This window comes from Amaranthus tricolor, chromosome 3 (assembly GCF_026212465.1).
Source record: "Amaranthus tricolor cultivar Red isolate AtriRed21 chromosome 3, ASM2621246v1, whole genome shotgun sequence".
NCBI lineage: Eukaryota > Viridiplantae > Streptophyta > Magnoliopsida > Caryophyllales > Amaranthaceae > Amaranthus > Amaranthus tricolor.
This window is the reverse complement of record NC_080049.1, coordinates 7,242,581-7,252,119: the sequence shown is the minus strand read 5'-3', so window position 1 is coordinate 7,252,119 and position 9,539 is coordinate 7,242,581. Positions and strand designations below refer to the sequence as shown.

Below are 9,539 nucleotides of genomic sequence, written 5' to 3'. Positions count from 1 at the left end.
CCTAAAAGTATATATTACTTGGTATGCTCTGGATAAGTGATTATCAATTAAATTTGTTATTTTTTTAAAGTTTTAAGGTGTAAATCATGATATGTTTTGACTTAATCTATCAAGTTATGAAAGATAATAATATTAATTAATTTACATATATTTATATATAAGTCAAGTCTAAATCTTATAAGATAATTTTTTTACGATTGAGTCTATCATTGTAAGATCGGATCATTAAATTGTAGGATCATGAAATCGTGTTATGATCCGGATCGATTGCCTATTTTTGAATCATAGGATTGTAAAATCTTAAATCAAGATTGTGATTCCACTAATCACGCTTAATTATACTCTTTAAATGGAAAGTGCAGTGTACAGTAAATTCATACAAAACTTTTACATCCTATTTTAATAATCCAAATTAGTTGAAATTCATGAAGTTATAAAATAATCTACAAAAAAGAGGTAGAACTTGTTCAAGAGACTAATGAATAGTAGTACATGATGATAAAAATAATCTAATATCAATAATAATATTAATATTTTCTGGTATATATATATATATATATATATATATATATATATATATATATATATATATATATATATATATATATGACTATATTACTATTTACATCTCACTTCTTGAGAATATTAATATATCTGGGTTTAAGTCTAAAATAAATTGAGTCTATAAAATTTATAATATGCATTCTTTCTTAATTTTCAGTTTACAGGTCAATAGCCTTCGCTCTTGACTCCATTAACTTACATAATACTAAGTCCATGTCCATATAATACATACTGAATATCTCATCGAGTCATATACTATATTTTTTTTGGTTTGGCTTCGCCTCCCCAATATTCCCGGAAAATAAAAATTAGAAAAAAGGTGTTTATTTAATTACTACTCGCTTCTACAACTACAGCTAATAACGTAATTAACACAAATTATGGCATCTCCAATCAAGTCTGACTTCCCCACCATAAGAATAACAAAAGGTAGGTCCCACCATTTGCTGCTGCTGATAACAAGGCTTCCTAAACGACACAATATGACTGCTAACCATGTATGCAGTGACGCGTTCTGATACATGTATATCTTCCATCCTTAATTCTTGTAATTTCTTCACGTACTCTGGCACGTGCTGTAGGTCCCACACTACCCCTACCCCACCGGGCTTTAAGACCCGCACCACCTCTCCTACAACTCTTTCCCTCTCTTCTTTTGACCCGGCCCGTCTTATCGCTGCTCCTGAAACCACCACGTCGAAGTAATTGTCTCCGAAAGGGAGTCTCCTTACGTCACCTTCTCGGCATGTGACATATTCTTGGACCCCTTCTAGACCTGCAGTACGCAAGGTGCGTAACGTTATGGCCCGTTTTTGATCTAGCCCGACTATCCGGCCCGATGATCCTTGCTTTTTAAGTTGTAAAGCGACGGCGTTTAACAGGATTCCTGTAAATATTGCACCTCTCTTTAATCAGTAACTTTTGCTCAGTCGAAAAGTAAGAGGAGGGTTTATAGTTCAAATAAAAACTCCTTTCGTTCTATAATTATGGTTTTCTCGCACTACTTTTCTTTGAATTATCAATAATTTTTTCATAAATGTAACAGATCATCAAAAAATTGAATAAATTATTTAAAAATAAAAAATATGGTTAGCACTAAAAAAAATCTTTTTCATCCCTTACAAAATTTTATCGATTGATTATTTTCCTCTTCATGCTCTATTTAATTCATCTTAAAAAAATAGTAATCAATAGAAATTAGTTTGATAAGTAAAATTTAGTTATAATCTGTACTTTTACAATTAAAATCAGTAAAAATTAATTATAATCAATAAAAATCAGTTTTAATTAATATAACTTGAATATAATTTATAACTAAAAATCAGTTATAATCACTAAACATTATTTGAGTTGAATAAATAAAAATTACCTAACTAAAGAGAATCTTAATGTAAGCCTTAGTGTGCATAAAATAATTAAAAATCTTTGACATGAAAAGTCTAATGCCTCTCACAAATACATATGTCATCATCAAATTTACAACAAATCAATTTTAAATTACAAATTCTAAAAATTAGTAGTATAGAAATTTAAAATTACACAAAGATCAGCAAATTTTTATCAAATCAACCATTAATAATATAATTATTATATTTAGCATTTTCATTATTACATAAACGAGCTTTTTAAGGCGTAATAATATATCTAAAATACTCATTATTATATTTTTCAAAAACCTAATTTAAATGTATGATATGAGTACATACCTCTGCCACAGCCAACATCAAGGGCAGTTTTGACATTAGACCAGTCAGTGACAGCGGCGAGCATACGCTGAGAGATCTCCCAACGAAGAGGAACCGCGGAGTATAAGAAATTAGCGGCAGCAAACAACAAACACACGGCGATCAACGCCGTGATGGATCCGAAAAAACCAGCCGCAAAACGGGCGGATCCTCCAGGAAGAAGAGAGAATAGCCGGAGATCAGAAAGAGTGGTGGTTACAGGAGCAAAGTAAAGAAGAATGAAGATAGAAAGAAGAGAAAAAAGCAGAGCATGAAAAAGTAAAAACAAAAATGTCTGCCATTCATCCATGCCGTAAATTGCATAGATCTGTGACCAATCTCTACTTCCTTTTCCCATATCTGATTCAATCAAACAAAAAATCCAAAATAAATCAATTATATCCAGAGAATGAATACTAGTACTAGATTATTAGTAGTACATTTTAATTAGAACTGAAGATTCAGAGTATAATGTGATGGGATTGGAGGAGAAGAAAAGAAGTAGAGTAAATAGTGAGTAGGTGGGTTCAGAAACTGAGGAATCTGGAAGACAGCTTTCGCGCAGAATCAAAGGGAATGGGATGGAGGAAACGTCAGACGACGCGTTTTGGGTGCTTTAGAATTGGAAATAGGAAATGGAAAGAGAAAAAGTAGTAGTGTATAGTCTGTAGGAGTAATGAATAATAATGGAACTACGAAGGTGTAAGTTGGGAATTGATTGATGGGTGTAAAGAGATGAGGTTTTTATACTACTCTTCGTGTGAATACTTGAATTTATGGGTACAGGTTTAGATTTTTTTGGGTGAACGGATGTGTTTTTAATTAATATATTAAAAAATAATATTTAAATGGTTATGATCTATTGTCTGGTGTTTCGCACAAGTCACGATTCGAAAGGAAGAGGTAGCGAAGAGGGAGGAGGAATACACACTATCAATTTAGACCCCAAGAAAAGAAAGTTTTACAAAATGAGGGATGCGTATTATCATCTAGATAATTGGGGAAAAATTACTTGAGTCAATAGATCTCTTACCTTTTTCATTGAGTTATTATAACTTATTTGTCTTTATTTATCTAATTTTTTTCTCTAGCTAAACTGTACTTTCTCAACTCAATTTGAATTAATTATTTGTATATCAAAGTAATATGAAAAGTAAATTCAACATTGAAAATGTCTAAATAACTAATTTAATGTAAGATTTTAAAAATTTTCTTAAATTTAGTGATTTTTTAAAAATGGGTTGTATTTCACGTACCTGCTCGATCGATAGTTTTTGTTTGATGACTCCTCACAGTTTTTTAAATTTATCGAATTTTTAATTGATATAGAAGTATTACTATACCTAAAAATATTTAATAACATTAATAATTAATAATATGAGTAAATTGATATACCGTTAAAAAAATTTAAAATTATGTCCAGAATATTTATGAAAATCACGTGATTTGTGTGTATGTTGAACAAACGTAGAGTTTCATGATAATTAGAACTTTTTAAGAGGTAGCTGCAAAATTGAAAATTATAGAAAAAAGATGGCGACAAATAAAAATTGGATTCCTAAATGGTTTAAAGAGTAAGTTTCATTTTTGTAATCCGTCTCATTAAGTTTACTTTTTTGAGCTAGAATTTGCACACTTCTCTAATTATGTAATTTTCTTTTGCATCTCATCTACAATATTTTCTAATTTTTACATACACACTTATATTATTTTTACCCACTTTTCTTAAATTGAAGATAATATATGGATGTGCAAATAAAATTAGAATAGAAAATATAACACCACGATAAAAAAAATTATAGCAAGATTAAATATACGACTTAAATTAATAACATCTAAAGTCATAATAACATTATAATCATAAAAGATTTGAAAAATAACACATGTAAACTTCTTAAAGTTTTTTCAAATTTTTCTAAATAAATTTAAAGTTAAAACAAATAAGTATTTTTAGTAAGGCTATAATTGATTGCTTGTAAATTTATTATTCTAAATATATTTAAAACTAAATAAGATAAGTATTAAAAGATTTCATTACATCAATTCTTTATACCACAGTAAGAATCTTTAAGAAATTAATTATATTCAAAAAACATTTTATATGTATGTAAAAATTAATTTTTAAAAAATATATTTATTTAAATTATTAAATGTTGTTTAAATTAGGTTATAATTAAAACCAAATTAAACATAAATCGACCCAAAATAAGCTCCATTCATTCATAAATTGTTAGTTTATTTTATTCATTTGAATTTTAAAAGACCATAAAGATTATCTTTTAGTAAAATTTACGAGCTAAATAAAATTAAATATTTTAGTAAGTAAGTTATATTGTTATCCAAAATAATAACTTTATTAAAATATATAGTATTTACATACTCTTAAAAAAAAGATTTTTTTTCTTATATTATTCATTGAAAAGTTTTTTTTATATATTGTCTCTATACTAAACACTGTATATATTTACACAGACTTATAAACTAGTTGATTATAATTTATAACATATAGTTTAGAGATAAATCTCAAAATTTAATCTTTATATCACTGATTTTCACTTTATTTCTCTACAAATTTTAAAGTTAGATTAAACGACTTGTTAAGGATATCACACAGTCACACTATTTTTGGTGAAGAATAGGATCATATATTTTTTTAATTTTTTTGGTGATCCAAATTTTAAAAATTGATTTTTGAATGTAAAGAGTTGTTTTTGGAGGTAAATAATAAATAATAAATGAAATTTGTAGGTGGTGGGGGCAAAAGCTCAAAGTATTGAAAGTGCAAGTGTGTAGAGTCAATCGGAATTACCGGTAATTTCGCACTAACACTCTCCTTGTATTTACTAACCTTCTTCTTCTACGCCGACACCTTGTTCCCCGTTTTTCTAAACCTTTATTTAAACTTTGTTTATAGATAGAGTCAAATTGATTTGTCCTTTTATTATCATCATTTAAGGCATTTTTTTTTTTATAGAAATTATGATCAGGATTTAGAAAGAAATAAAAAATAGCAAACCATATATAATAATACTATCAAAGAGTTTTTGACTCGAGAAAAGCCTACATGAAAAAAAATAATACAAGGCAAGAAAAAACTCGACAATGCAATGTAAAATAAACATCAATGCTAATTACATAAAAAAACATAATGAAAGTGTGAGAAAGAGTGATAGATAGGAGAATTAGACAAGAGACAGTGATCAAAGAGAACAAACTCGGCTCCATGCCAAGAAGGTCAACCACGGAGGCTACTCATGTTTTGAGGAGACTGATGGAAAAATATAGGGAGCGACAGAAAAACTTGCATATGGTGTTATTTAACTTGGAAAGCATATGATAGTATACCACGAGACATCATCTGGGATAGCCTTAAGGCTAGACGTATTTCACAAAGGTACATCAAGGCTATATGGAATATGTATGACAAAGTATGGACTAAATTTCAAACACCAGTGGGGATAACAACGTCTTTGCCAATGAAAGTGGGACTACATCAGGGATCGACACTAAGCCTTTTCATTTTTACAGTTATTATGAAAGAGATTACTAAATCGATCTGGGATACTGTACCATGGTGCATGTTATTTGCTGATGATATTGTGTTGGTAGTAGAAACTAAAGAGGAAGTTAATAATAAATTGGAAGAGTGGAGGGAAATTTTAGAAAGTAGAGGGTTGCGCATAAGTTGTTCGGATACAGAATATTTGTGTTGCGACTTTAGTAGGACATCGTCGATAGGGGAGCCAAAGGTGACCATTGGTGAAGAAATTGTTGCCGGTACAACTAAGTTCAAGCATTTGAGATCGATTATTCTGAGCACTGGGAAGGTTGATGGAGATGTAACTCATCGTATACAAGCGGGTTGGCTCAAATGGTGAATAGCCACTGGGGTACTATGTGATAGGAAAGGTAAATTTTATCAAGTCGCAATCAGGATTGCTTTGCTGTATGGGACTGAATGTTGGCCTGTAAAGAAGACTTTTGAATATAAAATGGAAATCACAGAAATGCGTATGCTAAGGTAGATGTGCGGGTAACATAAAGATAGATAGGATCAGAAACCAAGAATTTAGAGGGAAACTAGGGGTTGCACCTATTTCTGCAAAGCTACGTGAAAATAGATTGTAATGGTTTGGGCATATGCAGAGAAAGACTTCTGACACCCTCGTGTGGCGGATCGAAAGTATCATAGTGGAGGGTAAGAGAAGTCGAGGAAGACCTAGGAGAACGTGGAAGGAACAAATAAAGAATGATTTGCATGACCTACACCTCTTTAAGGACTTGAGCAGCGATAAGGGTAGTTGGAGGCGCCTTATCCATTTTTTAGACTACTGATACTCTTTTCCTTTCTACTTGGTATTCTTGTTTTTGCCTATGCCTTTTATATCTTTTTTATTCGTTTTTCACCTAGTTTCTTTTTATTTGTATGTATCTGTTTATTTATAGGGGTGTTTTAGCCTGTTGAGATTTTTTATTTTTTCTTTTGTTTTTCTGAGGATTCATCTATAGATCTTTATCAAACCAAGGGACTCTTTGGCCGCACTCTCCTTTATGGGTATGAGCTACCACCGTTCTTCCCTCTCTAAACCCTGATCATAGCTAATCCTATCACTACTACAAATCGTCACTTGTGCCACTAATTATGCCACGGGAATTCAAAATATGTGGCAAGTTTTAATCTTGCCACGAGAAAATAGGTTTCAAGATAATATCACAATCATACCCAAAATTTTTGCCACGGGTAAATATATATCGTGGCAAAGATGCACTTGTGCCACAAATTATGCCACGGGTAAATATATATCGTGGCAAATAAACACTTGTGCCACGGGTAAATTAATATCGTGGCAAACAACCACTTTCGCCATGAATCATGCCACGGGAAATTTTTTTGTGGCAGACAAAAACTAATAATATACTAACATAACAAATAATAAACTAATAGTGCACTAAAACAAGTAATATTACAGTACGACTGATTACAATTTGAAGAAATTTACAAAATTAGATTAGTATCTTACACTATTATTGGTTTATAATTATAATTGAGATGTATAATTTCAATACCAATACGACTAATTATGTACTAATACTACATTAACTCGACTAATAATGCATTAATACAACTATTATTATACTAACGATACACTAATACGACTAATAATACACTAATACGAGTAATAATATACAAATGCAACAAATAATATAGTAATATACAACTAATATTATAGTAATATATACTAATAACTAATAAGTGTTAGCTAAGTAATATATATTAATACGAGTAATATTATTTTAATATAAGACTAATTTTGTTGCATTTAGGAATATTATTTGACCAAATTTTTTTTAGTAATTTTGCAACTAATTTTGTTCAACTAATTATAATTTTGTTTAACTTACTTTTAATAATTTTGTTCAACTAGTTAATAATAATAATAATAACAATAATAATAATAATAATACACTAGGTGGTAGGAGTGTTATGTTATAAATATATTAACATTACTTAGATTATCACTAAATAATTGATGGCTTAGTGGTTGGAATATTGGCATACCAACCTAGAGGTCTTAAGTTCAAATCCTATTCAAGGTATTTGTGTGGAAAGAAAGTTATTGATTGTTAACATTAGATCACAATACTAGTTGAATTTTCTTATTTACGAGTCTAATTGTATAAATGATTTGTAGCCACGGGTTAATTTATGTGGCAGATAATAAGATTAGCCACAAGATCTACTGTAGCAAAAAAAAGAGTTTATGCCACAAACATATTTTTCCCGTGGCAACAATCTAGCCACGATCACTTTTGCCACGGTAGTCTCTAACTTAAATTCCCGTTGCTGGACATCATAGCTATGGGAAATTCTTACTTGTGCCACGACTGCTACTGTGACACAAGTGATGATTTGTAATAGTATATAATCGAAATACACTGGGTATGATGATGATGCTAATTAAATTAAAAAAATTGATTTTAAAACACTCTTAGTACTTATTAAGATAACACCATACTCTATTTTTAATAAAAATAAGTTTATATTAGTGAAAATGGCTAGAGTATGCATAATATATTAATGATTAACTTATGGATTGTCTTGAGTCCTTAGGAAAAAATATTAGCTTTGGGAAACCACTAGATACAATTGGTATTTATAATGAGTACATAGAGTCTGATTAAGGAAATTGTTGAAAATTAACTTCAGGGCTTATTTTTCAAAACATAAAGTTGAGTCGGTTTTTTTGATGGTCATAGGAAAATCGACTTGGCTTTAGTCTCTGATTAGTTAATTCTGTTTATTTATCTGTTGATTGTTTTTTCTGTAACAGAAGTGCAAAGATGCTTTCAGATCAATGCGATTGTTTATTGGAACCACATGTGCCTCAAGTATGTTGAAGCTAGAAACAACATGTTTCTACTTCAAGTAAAAATGTTTATTTTGCTTAGGTATTCTTGTGATTGTGCGAAATGAAAGTCATTTTAAGCTTAGTATTACAAGTCTTGGAATCTCAATCCAAGTGTTGAATAGAGTAGGATTTTTTCTATACTATAAATAACATTGATTGTTAAATATATAAATATAAGATCTTTTATGCTTAATGAAAGTTGCCAGTTGATTTTGTATGACAATCAAATGTATAACCCAGAATAGAAAAGAGCTAAGACAAATAATCAAAATCCCACATATCTCTTGACATTATCGTTTAGGCCACATTAGCTCTATAAGGATAAAATTAAATTTAATGACGATGAGCTACTAGATGTATGCAAATATTGTTTAATGGGTAAGATGACAAAAATCACTTTTCACGGGTTTTAGGGAAACGGCTGTAGAAATCTTAGGACTCATACATACAAATGTTTGTAGACAAATGAGTAGTATTCCTAGAGAAGGATATATGGATTCACTAACTTATCTTATGCAACAAAAATCAAAATCCATTGGAAAGTTCAAAGAATTCATAATTAAATTGCAAACTAACTTGATAAGAAAATCAAAGGTTGTTCAATCAAATCGTGTTGGTGAATATTTAAACTAAGAATTTAACAATCACTTGAAAAGTTGTTGCATACTTTAACAAAGAACTCCTCTTGGTACTTCCCAACTTAGTAGTGTATCTGAAAGGAGGAATTAGACTTTTTTAGATATGATCTGATGTATGATGTCTATTACATATCTATCTATTTTCTTTTGGGTTCATGCACTGAAAACAAGTACATTTTCACTCAAGTAGGGTTAAAAGACAC

At 29.9% G+C, this 9,539-nt stretch overlaps 2 protein-coding genes across 2 annotated transcripts; one reads left to right on the top strand and one right to left on the bottom strand.

Annotated features, from left to right (window-relative positions):
• Positions 1-659: 659 nt before the first annotated feature.
• Positions 660-3,226, bottom strand: LOC130807312 (uncharacterized). Its single transcript, XM_057672470.1, has 2 exons — positions 2,271-3,226; positions 660-1,450 (listed from the first exon to the last, which is right to left on the bottom strand). Exons 1-2 carry the CDS (start codon positions 2,644-2,646, stop codon positions 933-935), a joined length of 894 nt encoding a protein of 297 aa, XP_057528453.1. The 5' UTR covers positions 2,647-3,226; the 3' UTR covers positions 660-932.
• A 2,478-nt stretch (positions 3,227-5,704) lies between these two features.
• Positions 5,705-8,471, top strand: LOC130808290 (uncharacterized). Its single transcript, XM_057673769.1, has 5 exons — positions 5,705-6,162; positions 6,223-6,309; positions 6,435-6,471; positions 7,829-7,883; positions 8,401-8,471. The coding sequence occupies exons 1-5, from the start codon at positions 5,705-5,707 to the stop codon at positions 8,469-8,471; spliced, it is 708 nt and encodes a 235-aa protein (XP_057529752.1).
• The last annotated feature ends 1,068 nt before the right edge of the window (positions 8,472-9,539 follow it).

What these genes read in the sequence shown, in the direction of transcription:
- LOC130807312 (XM_057672470.1), bottom strand. Translation starts at nt 2,646, where the DNA reads ATGGGAAAAGGAAGTAGAGATTGGTCACAGATCTATGCAATTTACGGC. An exon ending in TGATGTTGGCTGTGGCAGAG is followed by an intron (nt 1,451 to 2,270) that starts GTATGTACTCAT and finishes CAATATTTACAG; the next exon opens with GAATCCTGTTAAACGCCGTC.
- LOC130808290 (XM_057673769.1), top strand. Translation starts at nt 5,705, where the DNA reads ATGTATGACAAAGTATGGACTAAATTTCAAACACCAGTGGGGATAACA. An exon ending in CAAGCGGGTTGGCTCAAATG is followed by an intron (nt 6,163 to 6,222) that starts GTGAATAGCCAC and finishes AGTCGCAATCAG; the next exon opens with GATTGCTTTGCTGTATGGGA. An exon ending in ACAGAAATGCGTATGCTAAG is followed by an intron (nt 6,310 to 6,434) that starts GTAGATGTGCGG and finishes GGGCATATGCAG; the next exon opens with AGAAAGACTTCTGACACCCT.